The sequence below is a fragment of the Portunus trituberculatus genome, chromosome 15, assembly GCF_017591435.1.
Source record: "Portunus trituberculatus isolate SZX2019 chromosome 15, ASM1759143v1, whole genome shotgun sequence".
Taxonomy (NCBI): domain Eukaryota; kingdom Metazoa; phylum Arthropoda; class Malacostraca; order Decapoda; family Portunidae; genus Portunus; species Portunus trituberculatus.
The window spans coordinates 15,016,835-15,037,153 of NC_059269.1; the positions used below are offsets into that span (position 1 = coordinate 15,016,835).

Genomic DNA, 20,319 nt, shown 5'->3' on the forward strand with positions numbered 1-20,319 from the left:
TTCTTCTTCTTCTTCTTCTTCTTCTTCATCTTCTCCTCCTCCTCCTCCTCCTCCTCCTCTTCAACTCCCTCACGTCCAATTTGTCGCCTTCTCCCACTCTCTCATCCCAAACACACAGGACGAGTGCAATTTTCCAATACCATGGATTAGTTTACTTTCGTGTGTGTGTGTGTGTGTGTGTGTGTGTGTGTGTGTGTGTGTGTGTGTGTGTGTGTGTGTGTGTGTGTGTGTGTGTGTGTGTGTGTGTGTGTGTGTGTGTGTGTGTGTGTGTGTGTGTGTGTCGGTGATAGTAAACTTCCCACACTGTTCTACCTTGCCATCGACTTACTTTCTATTTTGTTCCCTTCCTCTAGTTTTATTCCTTTATTTATTCAATTTTTAGAAACTGTAATAAAAGACAAACTATTCATTTCAATATGACAAAAAAAAAAGAGTAATAATTTTTCAAGAGTGCAATTTTGAGGGATAGAAAGAAAAATACATCAAAATAGAAAGCAAGAAAGAAGAAGAAGAAGAAGAAGAAGAAGAAGAAAGGAAGGCACAACTCAACAACACATTCAAAACAATGCAAAAACAAACGTACACTTAAAAAAAAAAAATTCTACTCGAGTTTCCTTAAAGATATGGATGTGTACGAACACACACACACACACACACACACACACACACACACACACACACACACGAGAGAGAGAGAGAGAGAGAGAGAGAGAGAGAGAGAGAGAGAGAGAGAGAGAGAGAGAGAGAGAGAGAGAGAGAGAGAGAGAGAGAGAGAGAGAGAGAGAGAGAGAGAGAGAGAGAGAGAGAGAGAGAGAAGAGAGAGAGAGAGAGAAAGAAAGAAAGAAAGAAAGAAAGAAAGAAAGAAAGAAAGAAAGAAAGAAAGAAAGAAAGAGAGAGAGAGAGAGAGAGAGAGAGAGAGAGAGAGAGAGAGAGAGAGAGAGAGAGAGAGAGAGAGAGAGAGAGAGAGAGATGAATGAAATAGAAAAAATGTATAGGAGGCAAGCAAACACTCGTAAAAAGACACACAAGGATTTCAAATGGGATTACAAAGGACCGAAAAAGTAACAGATCTTTGAGTCCTCGCTAAGCTGTTCGATTTCACAGCACCACAGAACACTACGCTGCAGTGGTATCGCGGGAACAGCACGAAAGAGAAAGAGAAAATAGAAAAAAAATATGAAAAAAAGAGAAACGTGTCTTTTTTTTCATTTTGGTGTATTTTTGCCTTTTTGTTTTCGTGTTTTATTTTATTTTATTTGTATTTACTCATTTCATTTATTTTGCTTCACTTTATTCATTTGTTTACTTAATAATTTGTTCACTTTACTTAATACTACTTATGTATGTTCTATTCATGTATTTTTAGGGAAGAGAGAGAGAGAGAGAGAGAGAGAGAGAGAGAGAGAGAGAGAGAGAGAGAGAGAGAGAGAGAGAGAGAGAGAGAGAGAGAGAATTTTCAGTAACAAAATAAATAATAGATATTTTCCTAAGTATATATAAAAAGCACACCGGTTTTTTACTCAACCACAAAAAAACAATTTTCTTTAGATTCAACATAACTATTTTTTTTTCATAACATAATGAGTAATGATTCGTATCTACAATGTAACAATCTTCTTTTCCAGGAACAAAAGAATTACAGTTAACAAAATCTTTTTTTTTATTTCTAGAAACTCTGAAGTGATTAGTGGCATCTTTTCCAAGTAAGTATGAAATCAGAACATTCTTTTCCTGTAACGATAGAAGAGTAACGATAATCCATTCCTATAGCAGCAATTCTAGTGACTACAAAAGAATAACTACTCTGCTTCTGTATTTCCATCTTTCTATCACCTGAACTCATTTAAGAGAGATGTTTCAAGGCACTTATCCCATTCTTTCGGCTAACTATCTTGTACCAACTCGCGACTTTACATTTAGTAGTCTGCTGGCTAGACTTCCATTCTTACATAAAAAAAAACTACATGTCAAATTTCCTTTCCCTGCAGCTACAGAAAGAAAAATTAACACTATCTCTTCTCTGTAACACCAAATTATAGCCAGTAGCATGTCAGTTAGCTCAAGATTGCCTGGGTCTGGTCGGGGCAAGGGGCTGGGAGGCGACAAGAAGGCTGGAACAGTGTGAGGGAATGAATGATGCGAGGCTCACTGGCGGCTGCTGTGCCCTACTTCAACCCGTGATCTGTTGAGCCTCTCGACTTTGTGGGGACTTTCTCCTCCTCCAAAGATCTTGACCCTTCCCGCGGCGTGGGTGTTGATGGTGGCGGCGGTGGCGGTAATGAAGATGTGGATGGTGGTGGTGGTGGTGGTGGTGGTGGTGAAAAATTTTGATGATGATGATGATGATCATGATGATGATGCAGTAGTAGTAGTAGTAGTAGTAGTAGTAGTAGTAGTAGTAGTAGTAGTAGTAGTAGTAGTAGTAGTAGTAGTAGTAGTAGTAGTAGTAACAGCAACCAAAATAGCAACAGCAACAGCACCAACCTTGTGGTAGAATTAATTATATATTTTACAAAGAGAGAAACTAGCAATCTAACACACATATCAAGGCTGCCTTTCCTTCTGTAAGACGAAAAATGTTCGGAAGAGAGAAGCTTCGATCTACACACAGTTCCTGAGACACCACGACGCTCCTGTGTGAAATACCCAATTGGACTCGAGGAAGCACCAACAACACATGAATAATCTACAAAGGGAGGCCTCACAGTCTCACACTCAGTAGGTTAGTGTGCCGGTCCTTTGTGGTGCCCGCTAGGTGTGTACCGAGTCACACTTATCGCCTCTCAAATAAATCTCCACGGCAGAAAATGTTGGCACTTTTACTACTTCAATGGCAGTCTGTGTCGCGTACTATTTCAGCATTAAGGTGCCATTTTTGTTGGTCTGGCATGATTTGCAGGCATTTTATATTAAACGTGGAGCATAAACTTCTGCGTCATAAAGAAGTAAATCGTCCCCAGGCAGGAGGCAGCGGCAGGCGGCGGGGACTCCTGGTGGCTAAGTCGCCTCCGCCTCTTCCGCCACGCCACGCCACGGTGTTTGTAATGGAATCTGAATGTAATTACACTTTTCACCAGTTGTAATGAACCTTTATATTGAAACTAATTGGAAAAGTAATTGAATTTTTAGGATCATAAAATAATTGTAACTGATTGACTTTCAAAATCAGTGATTGTAACTTCCTTTTTTTCAACTTTTTAATTTTTTTGTTTTGGTGAGTATTACTCCCCCTCCCCACCCGAACCTCCACCCCAGCCCACACAAACACACACATCGCCATGCGCCACACACCACGTCGTGGCCAGCAGGTGCCTCATGACTAGCAGGCTGTTGGCACACCACTTTGCCGCTAAGTAATGGTAATGTACGTAATTTATGGGCTGTGCAAGTCACTCTGCGGCCTGGATGCTGCTCCACAACACGCTCTGCTGAGCTCGCTTTCTGACTTTCATGATCATTTTTATTCTTATTTTTTTTCTACTTCATGTGCTATAAAGCTTCAATGATCTCTTATTTATTGGCTTTGCTATTCATTTCTGTGCCTTCTCTTCTGTTGTGTTCAGTAATCACATTTACAAGACACAACTTTAGCACTTTTATTTTGGTGTCTATCCTTGATTGAGGTTAGTCCCTTCAATACCATGTCCTTTTGTCATAATTCACTCTGCTTACTATTTGGTGATTTTATACGGCTACAGAAATTATGTGGGGATTAAAATAGTAAATACTGTGGCCATTAATGTTTTGACCTCTATATGCCCTTCCTAAAGCAAAGATAATCGTCTAATCACATCAAAATCATGGTAAAAATGGCTTCCAGTACTGAAGGAGTTAAGGAATAATGGACACAATTTACTATCCATTCATTTCTGTATCTTCTCTCTTTTGTTGTGTTCAATAACCACATTTACAAGGCACAACTTTCACACCTTTATTCTAGTCATTCTGTGGTTAAGGAATATGAAAAAAAAAAGAGTGGTGCTCATGTCAAGACGCTTACTCACATCAAGTCTGCTCATGACACAAGCACAGTAACATTCCACACTCACTTCCATTGTAATTAACCCCTTCAGTACAGAGACGCATTTTTATCATGATCTTTGGATATGATTAGACGGTTTTATTTGCATTAGGAAGGGTCTATGGAAGTCAGAAGATTAATGGCCAGAGTCTTACCCATTTCATTCCCCACATAAGTTTCTAAAAGTGTACAATATCACCAAATAGTAAGCTAAATGAATATAAAACCGCGTCATGGTACAGAAGAGGTTAATGGTTTTCCTCAAAGTTAAATCCTCTGAGGTGATGGCAACTTCCTTATAAAGCCTGACAAATGACTGAATATATTACATCACAACACTAAAGATTCGGAGTTCTCTGGTAAGCTGCTTGACTTTTCGCCATCGTTGTATGTATTAGCAGCATAATGACCTAATGAGAAAAAAAGATAAGAAAATATATAAAGTTTTTGCTATTACGTCGAATAAATGAATGTAAATATCTGTCTTTTCTCTCTTCTTCTTATTTTTTCTCGTTAGATGAATTTATGTAAAGTTAAATGGTCTTGTCAGGCTGTTTTATTGCCTCACATTATTTTGCACAAAGTTAGGATGTGTTTTCATTTTTCTCCTTTCGTCCGGGTGTTCGCGTTAAGGTCGCCACACTGGATCAATCTTCTCCAACGCGCAGTGTATTTTCTGTCCACCTCGGCCACGCCCACTACAAAAACATGTCTTCCTTCACTGCTTGTCTTCATCATCCAGGCAATATTCCCACTTTCTGACACACTATGTAGGTATCTTCCCTGTCTTCCTCTGTCATGCCCATTACAAGCATGTCTTCCTTCACGCAACATTCACACTATCTGACAGACTATGTAGCTGTGTCTTCTCTGTCTTCTTTGGATACACCCACTTTCTGACAGACTATGTAGCTGTCTTCCTTGTCTTCCTCGGTCACGTCCACAATAATGTCCTCTTTCACTGCTTATCATCATCAGGCAACATTCACAGCAGACTATGTAGCTGTGTCTTCACTGTCTTCCTGATAGAATACGTAGCTGTCTTCCCTGTTTTCCTCGGTCACGTCCACAGCAAGCGTGTCTTCCTTCACTGTTTGTCTTCATCACCCAGGCAACATTCAAACTTTCTAGACAATGTTGCAGAATTTCATATATACAAAGTCCGTGTCAGTAATACACAATTTGTATTTGAGTAACCACGACGAGTTCATCAAAAAGAATGTCTCCCCTTGGTGTCTTCGCGGCCCTTACTCTACCCCGGGGAACGAGAATGGAGCCTCCAGTTTCCTTTGCCTCGGGGGAAGAAACCTGAGACCTCACAAAAAAAAAACATATTATTCTTTTATTCTTTTTACTATATTTGAAATTTTACAGAAACCTTTCCCTTGTAGTATAAAAAAGTTCCCATATACGTTTTGTGATAAATGTTCTCTATTTCTATTTGATATTTACTTCTAATAAACCTGATACTCTTGAACAAAGCGCAAGGAAAGGCGGAGAGAAAAGAAAATACAACTGGGGTGAAGAAAAAAGATCAGGGAATGGTGTCGCATTAATGACGGAGTCTGAGCGAGAGAAGATGAAGAAATAGTTCACTCGGTAAGAGAGTATACTGAGAATAGTGAACTGTAAAAAGTCATAAGTATACTTGACTGAGGATTAAGTTCAGCGATCGAGGAAAAAAATATCATAAGCAAACTTACCAAATTATTAAAAGAAAGAGATAAAGAAAAAAAAAGAGAATAGCAAGAATCAATGAAGAAAAACTTGAAGAGGATAAGACTGGTGACTAGTAAAAAGAAAAAAAGTATACTGAGAACAGAATTGAGAAAAAAAAAACATGCGTATAAACAGTAAATGAAAAAAAAATAGAAGTTAAAAAAGAATTCCTAAACAACGAAAGCAAAAATAAATAAAAACACCAAACAAACCAAACTAATAAACAAACACAGGTAACACAAGACGAGACGAGCACAAGGAGCCAGTGAGACCCGGTCAAGAACACAGGTAAGCCCACCACCACCACCACCACCACCACCACCACCACCACCACCACTACCACCACCACCACCTACACCACCACGTTAGTCACCTACACGAGATGGCTGCCGTGTGAGGTGTCGGGGTGGTTGGGGTAATAAAAAGGTGTGTGATTGACTTTACGTGGCCGGGATGGGAAGATGGATGAATTATGGAGTGGTGTAGGTGATACTGGTAGTGGAAGTGGTGGTTGTGGTGGTAGTGGTGGTGGCGGTCAAAAGCGCCAGCCTGAGATGGTCTGCTCGCCTGACAGGAATGGCAAAAGAGTAAAAAATGGGCAGGAAAGTGTATATGAGTAAAGATGATGCGAGGGAGGCAGCCAGGTATCCAATTAAGGGAGAGGAGAGAGAGTGCTAGAATACTTGAGAGAGAGAGAGAGAGAGAGAGAGAGAGAGAGAGAGAGAGAGAGAGAGAGAGAGAGAGAGAGAGAGAGAGAGAGAGAGAGAGAGAGAGAGAGAGAGAGAGAGAGAGAACGTATACAAACTGACATAGAAAGACAAACTGAAACACAACCACAACCCAACACACACACACACACACACACACACACACACACACACACACACACACACACACACACACACACACACACGCACAAGGAAAGACGTACGGACAGACTGACAGACAGAAGAGCTCAAGAGAAGTGTATCAAACCGGGAACAAGTAGGGACTCTTCTGGCGTTTATTTAACCTTGCATGCTGTGAAGATTTCCCTGTATCTGCCATAATAATCCTTCTGAGACCCACTCTCCATCTGCCAGACTTTTCTGACCTGAATAAGAGCTCTACTTATAAATAGCTACTCAAAATAAACCAAGCATACCGAACCGAACGACTGCTCAGGGAAATCATTGCCACAATTGGGACCTTTGCAAGAAAAGTCCTGTCATTCCCTTTAATAACTTTAACAAATACTACGTTTAAGTTATTTACATCCTTGAAGCCTTTTCAATGACATACAAAACAATTAATAGCACCAAACGTAATCAAGAAACTTTTACTAGTAGATGCAAGAAAGAGGGGTCAAACATATAAAAAAAATAATAAGGAGCTGCAAGAGGCCGTCAGGTGTACCCGTGGCAGTCCCTGTGTGAACAAAGCTACCTAATTCCATCTATCATCACCCATCCATAAATTTGTCTAATCTTCTTTTAGAGCTCCCTATTGACTCACCGCTAACATGATTACTGAGTTCGTTCCATCAAAATGAGTAGATTTTTCAACTTCTCCCCAATTTAAAGATTGAAGACGACTAGAAAAAAGCAGAGATGTTTCAGGGCTATTAGTAATTAAGGAAAGGCGTACCCAATAACCAGAAAAAGGGTTGAACATTTTTTACAACTTATTTCAACTCTAACGGAGCCGCAATGGAAGGTATTGTAGATCATCATGACATTTGTTCCCTAATTTTGACTAACTCTTTACTTTTCTTTTAAGGAACCAACACTCAAGTGAGCCTTTTTTTTTATTTTGTTGTCCTTGGCTGGTTTCTCTTCTGCATGAAAAAAAAAAAATCGTTTTCATGATTCCATATCCAAAATTCCGTTCATTTATGAGAAAAAATACACTAACAAGCTAACTATTTTCCTGCCCTTTGAAAAATAGTCACAAAAAAAAAATCGTATTCATGATTCCATATCCAGAATTCCGTTCATTTATGAGGAAAAAATACACTAACAAGCTAACTATTTTCCTGGCCTTTGAAAAATAGTCACGATGAGGGAACACAGTTTAAGAATACCTGCCAACATCTTCTCCAAATATAAACTGTAATTACGTCAAAGTGTTGGATAATGCATATCTTTAGCCACGCCGTTCTTCACACCTTGTTTTAACTCATGTTATATTCAAGTCCTCGTAACTTTTTTTAGTGTTTTCATACGGTTGATGATTACAACACTCCTACCCCAAACAAGTTTTCATTACTTAAAAGATTGTATTACTTTAATCTACTGCATAAGCTTATCTTTTCCTCCCTCAGTATCAAGATTCCTCGAAAACTTAAACTAAATTGATGAAATTTTTCGTTATGTGTGTGTGTGTGTGTGTGTGTGTGTGTGTGTGTGTGTGTGTGTGTGTGTGTGTGTGTGTGTGTGTGTGTGTGTGTGTGTAATTCACCTCGGTCGCCTTCTGGTCACCCAGCCAGTCTTCCCCATTACAGAGCGAGCTCAAAGCTCATAGACCGATCTTCGGGTAGGACTGAGACTACATCACACACTCCACACACCGGGAAAGCGAGGCCACAACCCCTCGAGTTACATCCCGTAACTATTTACTGCTAGGTGAACAGGGGCCACATTAAGAGGCTTGCCCATTTGCCTCGCCGCTTACCGGGACTCGAACCCGGGCCTCTCGATTGTGAGTCGAGCGTGCTAACCACTACACTACGCGGTGTGTGTGTGTGTGTGTGTGTGTGTGTGTGTGTGTGTGTGTGTGTGTGTGTGTGTGTGTGTGTGTGTGTGTGTGTGTGTGTGTGTGTGTGTGTGTGTGTGTAGGAGGTAGCAGGAGAACAGTATTATAAGCCATTTTTTACCCCTGTCCTCCTTGTTGTGTCAATAAAAAGCCATTCCCACGCTCAGGTAGACAGCTGAATTCCGTCTCTCAAATTCAGACACTGCATTACCTTCATCTAGCGCACAAGGTTGTTTTTTATTGCCCTTTTCAGTCTTAACTACCTCATTCCCACGGCAAACCAAACACCACTCCTTTTTTTTTTTTTTCTAATGAATACAACACACTGGTTTCCTCATTTTTTTCTTCTCTTCCATTTCTTTTTCCTTCGTCGTTTGTCTCCACTGACTACTCACCCTTAGCATTTATGTAACTCCCTTCCAAGGCCAACAAGAGATAACCAGCTAATTGTGCTTCAGTCAATTTCGTTATCTTGGTCTAATCTTTGTTGTCCGTCATCATAACCTTTGGTCTGCATTGTGCCAGCTTTCGCCAGGTGTCACGGTTATCTTTGTCTACTTTTCTTACACAAGCATCCTTTTTCATCACACTATTCATAACTGTAGGGAAAAAATGCCCACAGCAATGAAGGTAAGTCAAAGCTGTGCTGAGCTGCAAAAATAAGTAAGCAGTAAAGAGAGAAGCTAAGCAGTAACTTGATACATCCTCATACTTTACTAAACCAGCAGAGAGAGAGAGAGAGAGAGAGAGAGAGAGAGAGAGAGAGAGAGAGAGAGAGAGAGAGAGAGAGAGAGAGAATATACCAGCCATCCTTCAACACAAACAAGACCAGGTGACAGCAACACGTCCTGCGACAAGTACTCACCAATCTTCTGGCTGAAAATCTTGTCGAAGTTAACCTCACCCATCTTCTCCAGGTGTTTGTGCATCACGCTCCTCACACTGCAAGGAAGACAAACGATACCATTACAACATCACCCCTACACACACACACACACACACACACACACACACACACACACACACACACACACACACACACACACACACACACACAAGTGAATTCTAGGTTAAGTTAGACCCATAGTTAGGTTAAGCATTTCAGTTCATTGTTTTGAATGTCAACCCGCCCCTGTACATTTTCAGTGTAATTTTACATTGCCAAATTAATAAACCGTATATTATTATTATTATTATTATTACACACACACACACACACACACACACACACACACACACACACAGGTGCACATTTTTTTTTTTTTTTGCTTCCCACACGTTCACGCACCGCCACGCCCACCCATCGCTCCTGTAAAAAGGCTGGTTAATAGCCAACGGAGGCAATATTCATAATTTTCCACGATTTAATTAAATGTGTGTGTGTGTGTGTGTGTGTGTGTGTGTGTGTGTGTGTGTGTGTGTGTGTGTGTGTGTGTGTGTGTGCGGACGTATACACAGCGACAAACAAATATATACAAATGTAGTTTTTATTTCTCTGATCCTTCAATATCAGGTACAGTTCTCTCTCTCTCTCTCTCTCTCTCTCTCTCTCTCTCTCTCTCTCTCTCTCTCTCTCTCTCTCTCTCTCATATAGGACGTCATACCGAACTAAAGCCACTCGTCAAGTGAAGTCACATCTAATCCAGTCCCAAGTTTCTAGAAATAGCGCCTCGAGTTAGTCTCCACCCACGGCAGCAAGCTCTGACTCCCCTCCTCTGCCTCAAGCAGCACACACACACACACACACACACACACACACACACACACACACACACACACACACACACACACACATTCACTATGCACCTCAATACCTCCCTCGCTCTGCTATACACACTGCCCTCACGCTGTACCAGAAAAGCATCCCCAGTGTGGCTAGGAATGTTTAGAGTTTAGACAACACACACGCACACGGGTCAACACAGGCATGTTCCTCCGTTCTTGTCAGGGACGTGAACATGTTACAGTAGTAGAGTTATGATGGCATGGAATAATAGTCGTTTGTTTCGTATTCTGATGTAGCAGCACGATTCAGTGTTATCATGGTAGTGTTATAGATACAAAGAAGCATAAGTGATGGTTTTGTGTTTTTTAATTCCTGCACGAATCAGTTTTAGAAAGGAAGAGTTACTAAACGAGATACAATTGGATGTTTTACTCTCTCAATGCCATAAATCAAGATATAAAAGCAAACATAATATAATTGGTGGTTTCATACAATTAAATGGCTTTGCAAATCAATTATTCATCATTATATGTTATTTACTCAACAAACGAAGCTATATATCATTCCTTTTTATCGTTTTACTACTTGTGAACGGGAGGATTAACCCATTCAATACTGGGACACATTTTTACCATGAGATTTGTGTACGATAAAACCATTCTATTGACATTAGGAAGGGTCTATGTAGGTCAGAATAAAAATGGCTAGAAACTTCACTATTTTAATCGCCCACATAAGTTTCTGAAGTTGTATAAAATCAACAAATAGTAACCAGAAAAAAATATGGAAACGCGTCATGGTGCTGAAGGGGTTAAGAGGATGGCTGCACTAGTTAAAGAATAAACACTATTGTGGAGAACACATAGCACAACACTCAACTTATCCTCCATACCAAAAATAAGCATACGTACGCACAGAACCCACAACAAAAACACAGGGTTCACGACATTAATAGATCCAAGGTTACGTGAGGCGCATGGAGGTTAACAAGAGGACGCCAACCACCACCAAACACCAAACACCAAGCAGAACAACAAGAAAAGTTAGCTCTGTCATTTCTTTCCGACGATACAAAGAAACGAAAAGGTGAAAGAAAGCAATAATCTCAAACAAATAGACAGAAAACAAAGGGTATATTAATAGAGAGTAAAGAAACAAGTTCAAAGTCTTTAAAATCACATCAAAACGCAAGATGAAATATAAACAAGAAAATATAGAAAGCAGATGAAGAAATGGAGAAAAAAAAATCACATGAGGGAATGTAATAGTGAAGGCAAGACTCCCGCAACACCACGAGAGTAAAAAAAAAAGTTAAAAACCTTAAAAATCACATTAAAACACAAGATAAAATATAAACAAGAAAATACAGAAGGCAGATGAAGAAATGGACAAAAAAAATCACATGGAGTGCGATAATAAAGGCAAGGCTCCCACAACACAGACCAAGACGTGGGGAAGAACATGGGTCGCTGGCGGGACGGACTCACTAGTGCTTCACGTGACGAGAGTAATGATCCGGGAGTACCTGTTACTCTTTACAGGCACACTTTTAACACAGCATCTCGTCCGCCTCCCTGGTTGACAGCAACGTGCATCGCCTCCCTCCCCCGGGCCCTCGCAGCTCAGGAGGGTCGTCTAAAGGGCAGAACTGACGGCTGGTGCGCTCCATTCTCAGACACATGGTGGGGCCTTTTGAAGTTCGGGGACAATATACCAACCGGGCCCTCCTCACTTTCTCGTTAGTCTCCGCTATGTTACTAAGCTCTCCACCTCTCCTCTCGTTACGGCCACGCAGGAAACACATGTGAAGGCATTAATGAAGCCCCCGGAAGGACCGCACGGCACACTCACTCTGGTGGGGAAGTAACCTCTCCCTTCATCCTCCGCTGCTTCGCTTTTGTTTATTCGTCTACCTATCACCATCCTGATGTGTACTTCTTTTCCCTTGTCTAACTTATGTGCTCTCTCTCTCTCTCTCTCTCTCTCTCTCTCTCTCTCTCTCTCTCTCTCTCTCTCTCTCTCTCTCTCTCTCTCTCAGTCAGTGTGTAAATATTCAATGCCAAGATTTTTCCTCCTATAATGCATACAAGATGAGTTTCTTTCGACATCCATCAGAGGCAAGAATATTGAGGAGCCGCATAAGAACGTCATAAAGGAAACTGGCAAGCCCGCGATATGGATCCCAGCTAAACTAATCACAAGTCTAGCCACACACACACACACACACACACACACACACACACACACACACACACACACACACACACATGCATCAAAATTGAACACTTCTCAGTACAGGGATACTTTAATCGAGGGCAATATCATTTTCTATTGGTCCTTCTCTCCGGTTTGAGCACGAGTGGACGGCTGAGTGACCTTGGTGGAGTCCTGAAGTCCAGCCCAGCGCACGGCAGCCGTTCCGAAGTGAAGGCTTGGCACGCACCGCCTCTTCGTCCATCACAGGTTCGCTCTGAAGTTTACTGGAGCAAAAATTTCTAATATTTGGCAAGTGGCCTGTCACGGTAGAGTCATTCGACCGACCACGTTATTTCCTTCTGTTTTCCTCAAGAATCTTTTATTTTACTGCTGGTGTAAAAATATAAGAGGAAAACGAAGAAATAAACGAAAGTGGTAGTAATAGTAGTAATGTGTTTATCAGAGAGTGAGCCAGCGTGTCATGCAGCTGTGCCGTTCCATCACAGTTTACGTGTCACAATCAATCACCAACAAAGAAACAACTGCTTCCACGAAAACCCCGAGAACAAATGCTGAATATGATATCCTAGAAGCCAAAAGGAGAAGCTACAACAGAACACATGCACGTTAATTCCTGAGTATATTGCTAAGACAGAACAGATCAGAAAAAGGAGAAAAGAAAAGAAGGTAAAATATTCCGGATTTTTGCACTCAACCTTAATTATTTCCTTTTCTATCGTGGTTGATCTTATGAGAAAGTTTATGGTGGAAATAACGGCGCGCTGCTCAGCTTTTCCATACCGCAATGCCATTTGGTGCGGTGCCAAGGCAATGAGAGTGAGAATGTATGACCAGGAAACTCTTAAATGTAAAGCCACTGTGTTTCCTTTAAGATTACTTTTTTAACCCCTTCAATACCATGACGCGTTTCCATATTCATTCTGCTTACTATTTGGTGATTTCATACAGCCTCAGAAACTCAAGTGGATATTAAACTAGTGAAAACAATGACGCTTTTCCATATTCATTCTACTTACTGTTTGGTGATTTTCTACGGCTTCAGAAACTCAAGTCGGGATTAAACTAGTGAGGACTGTGGCCATTAATCTTCTTAATTGTTAATAAAATGGTCTAATCAACCCAACACTCAAGGCAAAAAATGTATCCCAGTGTTGAAGAGATTAAGCTTCCTCTTACAACAACAACGATTACTACTACTGCAACTCACTACCACCATAACCACCATCACCACCAGTCATCAGCCGGTCACCACACACCACCACACACCGCCACTCACGACCGCTATCCCTGCAGCATCCATCACCCACCAGCATCCCAATCATCACCCGTCACCCTCGGCGCCCCCATCATCTCCATCACCCGCCATTACCACTCATCTTCACTTGCATGACGAAGTAACGGTAGTAGTAGTAGTAGTAGTAGTAGTAGTAGTAGTAGTAGTAGTAGTAGTAGTAGTAGTAGTATGGTGGTGGTGGTGGTGGTGGTGGTGGTGGTGGTGGTGGTGGTGGTGGTAGTAGTAGTAGTAGTAGTAGTAGTAGTAGTAGTAGTAGTAGTAGTAGTAGTAGTAGTAGTATGGTAGTGGTAGTAGGAGTAAAAGAACGAGTGGAGAAGATTAATAGTAGTAGTAGTAGTAGTAGTAGTAGTAGTAGTAGTAGTAGTAGTAGTAGTAGTAGTAGTAGTAGTAGTGACATGACCAGCAATTCTTCCCTTCCATAGTGTACAAACACGTATGGTATTAAAGGTGTGTGTGTGTGTGTGTGTGTGTGTGTGTGTGTGTGTGTGTGTGTGTGTGTGTGTGTGTGTGTGTGTGTGTGTAGCAATCATGAAACGCTACACCACAAGAGATAACAACGGCAAAACCAACAGCAATCACAATATCACAGCGTTAAAAATCCCTACACAACCCCACGACTGTTTCCTGCATCACAAGACAGCACGAGGCGGGGACTGTGGCGCGGGAGTACCGTCCGTGTGCTGCAACGGTCTGGCACGAGGAGAGGAGACGTGACAAGCGACAAGAGGAAAGACTCAAGCTTAGCCCTCCTTGGTGATGGTGACGGTGTGTGTGTGTGTGTGTGTGTGTGTGTGTGTGTGTGTGTGTGTGTGTGTGTGTGTGTGTGTGTGTGTGTGTGTGTGTGTGTGTGTGTAAGGGTTTTAAGGTTCACGCAACAAGTATTCATAAAGGAAAAGGATGTTCATAGGTGAATTGCGCGTCGTGTGTGGAATGGCTGAAGTGATAGAGGAGTATCTGGTAACTTGAAAGACCCGGACAAGTGGACGGAGAGGACACGGATGACTCACAAATACATAATTATAGATATTCATGTGTAGAGTGACACGTGGAAAGGCTGCGGTTGAGGGGAAGGGGGAATATGTTAGTGCGTAGCTATCTGTGAGGGCAGTGACTTAAATTGAGACTTGATAGATAGACTGGTAGACATATATACAGATAGACACACATAAGAACATCACTACAGGCAGACCCGATAGCTTATAGGATAAATGAAAAAAAAAACAGATGTTTTAGAGAAATTATGCACTAGGTGTGAAATATACATTGACTGAAAATAAATGAGAGATATACGTACACATATGTAGGTGTAAAGATGAGGACAGATATACACGCAGAGAGAGAGAAAGCAGAGGGAGAGAGCAGCAGTAAGAGGCAGGAGTAAAATAAGATGGTGATATTGGTGCTCATGAGGGCAATAATTTTACCTCCTTTCTGCCCCGTGTCCTTACATCACCCTCACTTCTCGGCTCAATGGTTGGTATTCTCAAACGTTTCAGCGAGTGATATCGACTACTTTAAAGCAAACTTCGGTAAAAAGTAGCGTGTTTGTGTGTGTGTGTGTGTGTGTGTGTGTGTTTCAATGGCGCTTTCACGATATTAGTGATAGTTTAAGAAGGATCGCGTCGCATCGTAACCCAAAAAAACAACCAATGAGAAGACAATTTATCATGATTATTCCTAATGAAAACAGCCGTAATGAGATTTGAAAGAGTCACTGTAGCACCCACACACAATGCATCGAACAACTCTAAGTCAAGCCGAGGAATCTTTATGTTCACACGAGCCAGCATCAACTCGAGCTACAGAGCAACGCCACTTTCCCAATCTACATACAGAGTATAAGAAAGTGAATCAGCCTTATAGTGAGGACCAAGGCAGCACAGGAGATCGAGAAGGGGGATTAAACTATGCTAATATTAAAGAACTTTGCAACACTATCACTACTACCACCACCATCACCACCTTTGAGATAGACGGGGCAGCGATGGTAGTGATGGCACGCACGCCTCATGGCCAAACGAGAACAAAACCAATCGAAAAAGAAGGGGGAAAAAATCAGGGGCAGCGGGCCTCTCCTGCACCGCAATTTCCTGCACCTGGATGAAACGAGCCAGAAAACCAATACAGGCTAAGCTTCCCCCGTTACCGACAAAAAGTGTTCATGTTTTACCCGCGTGACAGTACAGGACTGTAAGAGGCAGAGGGGTGCAGTGGTTGGGATAGATGTTCTCTCTCTCTCTCTCTCTCTCTCTCTCTCTCTCTCTCTCTCTCTCTCTCTCTCTCTCTCTCTCTCTGTGTGTGTGTGTGTGTGAGGGGAGGGGGGGCGAGGCATTATCACCTCCCATTCTTCACCACGAGCACCGCCACGCGACGTCTCGGAACGACCTGAAAGCAAACAGAGTGAGGCGGTGCGCTATGAATTTAACTCATTCGTGTTACTGGCGTTACGAAAATGAGTGATTTACTATGATACTTTTTTAGCCATTAATTCCATTCTTTCATCGCAACCAAAAGCAAAACAAGCCTGCATCAATATTCCAGCAATTAGATTCACGCAAAAGCCCTTAGAAACAAAAAGGAGATTCAGGGAACGCGTACCTCCACCATCGTCCTGCACAGAATATGAATTGTGGAAAATATTTTCCGTAGACTCGTCCTTCGGGGAAATCTGACAACATTGGAAATAGCTGAGATTCGTGTGTGTGTGTGTGTGTGTGTGTGTGTGTGTGTGTGTGTGTGTGTGTGTGTGTGTGTGTGTGTGTATGTATGTATATATATATATATATATATATATATATATATATATATATATATATATATATATATATATATATATATATATATATATATATATATATATATATATACACACACACACACACACACACACACACACACACACACACACACAACTGAATCCGCCTAGTAATCTTCTAAATTGATCTTTGGTCCAAGACGGACTTTTCTCCTAAAATTAATTGAAATACGTGGATACCGAACTTTTGAGATATCTTGGGGACAGACGGATAGACCGAGAGGTAGATAACCAGCCAGCCAGCCAGACAGACAGACAGACAGACAGACAGACAGACAAACAGACATGAGAATATACAAGTACATGAAGAGAAATGTTATCCAAAAGAAAAGAAGCATTAACATCCCGCACAGAGCCCAGTGGATGGAAACCTGTTTGTCCTGCGCTCAAGAAATACGAGTACGAGGAACAACACCTCCACCACCAAAACCACCACAACCACCACCACCTCCACCACCACCACCACCACTACAGACAATACAAGGGCCAAGACAAAGCCTCAATAACACCCTCGCCGCATCAGGAGCGCCCCAAGAAACAATGTAGGGGAAATTGCATGATCCTTTCACAGCGACACAATTCCACTCGCAACACAGCCAGAATGGACGGATCCTAGTGTGTTTTTTCTTCTTCTTTGTTGTTAGTTTACGTAAAGGATAACTTATGTTCTTACACGTAATATATATCAATTGGATCTGATGTTACGTATAAGACTAAGGTTGTATGTAAGGGCATATATGGTTTAGATTTACGAGTACAACACATCGTATTAATGCAGATGTATATATCACTTGCCTTACATTTCGTGCTAAGACGCAAAAATGTTCAGAAGAGAGCCCCATTCAATATAATGTTTCCGAAGTCAATTATAAAAATTTCCATAAGAACTTGACCAACTTCGTTCCAAGATGTTTTAATACTGATCTCTTTAAGGCATTCAGGTCGTAGGAAAGAGAGAAAAACACGTAATGAGCTCCAGAATTGCCTGGTAAAAAGCAAGGAGTGAAAATACATAAGAAAGAATAAGAATGAGAACTAAATATGGCAAGATAAATTTAACGAAAGGACGTCAGAGATATACATTGATTATTTACTTATATGAGAAGTACAATACAACATGTTGGCACAGAATGAAGCAAAGAAAACACACATGGTTCTGTTCCATCACCTTTGTATGCACGGTCCACCTGTAGCCTAAGTTCTTTTATGACAACCCCAATCTCACAGCGGCGATCTGTAATACTCTGACAGTTCAGCCTTAACCCTTTGATCTACTAATGGCACGTGAGATTTCATGTTCAGCAACCCCCGTCAGTTTTACTCATAAAAAAAATCAAGCTCCTCATTAGCTTTACAACATATTCCATGATACTTTTGCTTGAGTGCTAGCTTTCGAAAATCCTTGTGTAGAATCATGCCTTTTTTTTCTAGTTCATTAATTCTAAGTTTATAAATGAGTGAAAGTTTTACGGGTTTTTATATAATATGAGTCTACTTTTTATGTCGTTCTTAGACAATTTTGTTCTCAGTATAATTTACAAACACACAAATGAAAAGAGAAGTAATCAAACGAATAAATAAATAGAAGAAAAAATCAACACAGTGATACCAAGATAGATAGACAGAGAGACAAGACAGGCAGGCAGATAAACAGATTAAAAAGACAGGTAGACAAAGCGGCAGTGAGAGTCGGCGCAGTAAGCAAGGACCTGCCACAGAGCACCTCCCCCACCACGCAAAAACAGGATGTCCCCATTGAACCGATTACTATTATTTTGTTCCGTGAAGGCTGGCGCGCGGTGACGCATCAAACAATTGCCTGTGGAGAGAAACCACCAACAAACCCATGATAATAACTAGTAAATCCACAATGAACATGACACACTCTTGCCGCAGCCAACTGTACCGCTTTGAAGGAGTTGGGGTGATGTAGAGGCGGGTGGTTGATGGGATGGAGGGACGAGGTGGGTTGTAGGGGGTGTTGGGTTGGGGTGTAGGAGCGTGGCCACATGCCTAGAGAACATGCTTTGTCGCTCAGCTAAAATTTCCTTTCTCATTAATTCTACTGTCTTTTATTTACTATTTTTTCTTTGCATCAGCGTAATATGAGAATACATTTACTTTCTTTTCCTTTAATCTCATTGATGTGAAGGGGAAAAATATCTCTTTCTGTTAATCATACGGTCTTTTCTTTCTCTCTTCATCTTCTTTACCGTGCACTGTTATTTCGCGTACTAAAACGGTCCATGCTATTAAGGTTTTTCTCCTGTATATTCCCTTCAGTCTCTTTGACATGTATAAGTAATGTTACGTTTTCCTGTAAATCGTATGATGTCTTATTTTACAGTTTCTTCTTTCTTTCCTTTTATACTCCTTACTCCTGGAATACGTGGATGGGAACAGCTGATGCGTTTGGATCTTTTCCTTTCTCCCTCTGGCGTGTGACAGACAGAAAGACTCACAAAAGAACACAAAGGAAAGAGAAACCACAATAAACCTAATGGCCCTCACTGAACTCTGTGAAAGGCTACACCATCTAATCTAAAGTAAAAGATGTAGGACAGCAGACACACAAAGGAGCACAAAGGCAGACCAAACACTAGCATACATATGAGACAGTTTATTACAAGCTAAACTAACCCCAAGCAAGATGTGTAGAATAGCAACAGCTCCTTACCTTCACAATTTGCCAGCTGTAGAGTAGTGAGCAAAGACACTTAGCCCCTACAGTACTGGAACGCATTTTTACCTCCAGTTTTGGGCGTGATTAGATTATTTTATTGACATTACGAAGGATCTATGGAGGTCAGAAGATTAATGGCCAGTTTTCACTAATCTAATTGCCACATAAATTTCTGAAGCTGTGTAAAATTGCCAAATAGTAACCAAAATTAATAGGAAAACGTGTCCTAGCACTGAAGGGGTTAACAACAACAAGACAGCACTTCCATTCTGATGACAGGTGGAAGTGTTGATGTATATTTTGTTTTCCTAGTTTTTTTTTTTTTTCTTCCTCGAGTTCAAAAAACGGGTTCTCTCCGGCGTGTCATCAACAGAGATACAAAGATAAACGTGAATACTAAACATCTTACATCCTTGCACCGCTAATATCAGGGCACTCTATCTCGGCTTCTTTTAACAGGCTGTAGATGAAGCTACTGGGTATTTGAAGGATATTTTCATGATTCGTGCGAAAATTCAAAAACTAGTCTGCTCAGTCAATAATAAAAAGTAAAAGGCATAAAAAAGTGTCCACGAGTTTGACTTATATTTTATGATTTTGAGAGAGAGAGAGAGAGAGAGAGAGAGAGAGAGAGAGAGAGAGAGAGAGAGAGAGAGAGAGAGAGAGAGAATACTTTGTGACATATTTGTATGGTTGAATATGTCAGAAATGTTAGCGAAGTTCAGCAAGAAAGTGAGCCTCACCGTCTTCAAAAGGTCACATTAACGATCGTGTGTCCTTGAAGACAAGTGTGCAATGTGACGTCACCTCGCCGACAAAACGGTCCCCCGCCTCACCTACAGATCACTCATCCCGACACATCGTCACCTTCCCCGACACGTCGTCACTTCACTTGACACGTCGCCTAAGTCAGTGGTGAGGAACGGTGTCTCCCGAACACGCCCCTGTCACAAGGTCTTTAGGGCGCTGGCTAACGGTGCCTCTTAGACCAAAAGGTTCACATCACTCGTAAACACTCTAACCTTAAACTCTTAACACCGCACTGTGCATTAAGGAAGGGACATCACACTCCTGGAGGCCGCGAGAAATGCACGAATAAGATGTGAGTGTT

General features: G+C 41.3%; 1 protein-coding gene across 1 annotated transcript in view; it reads right to left on the reverse strand.

Moving 5' to 3' along the window:
• The window catches only part of LOC123503990 (G protein-coupled receptor kinase 1-like), a 140,818-nt gene that overhangs the window by 45,231 nt on the left and 75,268 nt on the right, over window positions 1-20,319 (reverse strand). Inside the window, exon 2 of the mRNA XM_045254186.1 lies at window positions 9,339-9,415. Within this exon, the coding sequence (XP_045110121.1) occupies window positions 9,339-9,415 (77 nt within the window). The remainder of the gene's footprint in view (window positions 1-9,338; window positions 9,416-20,319) is intronic.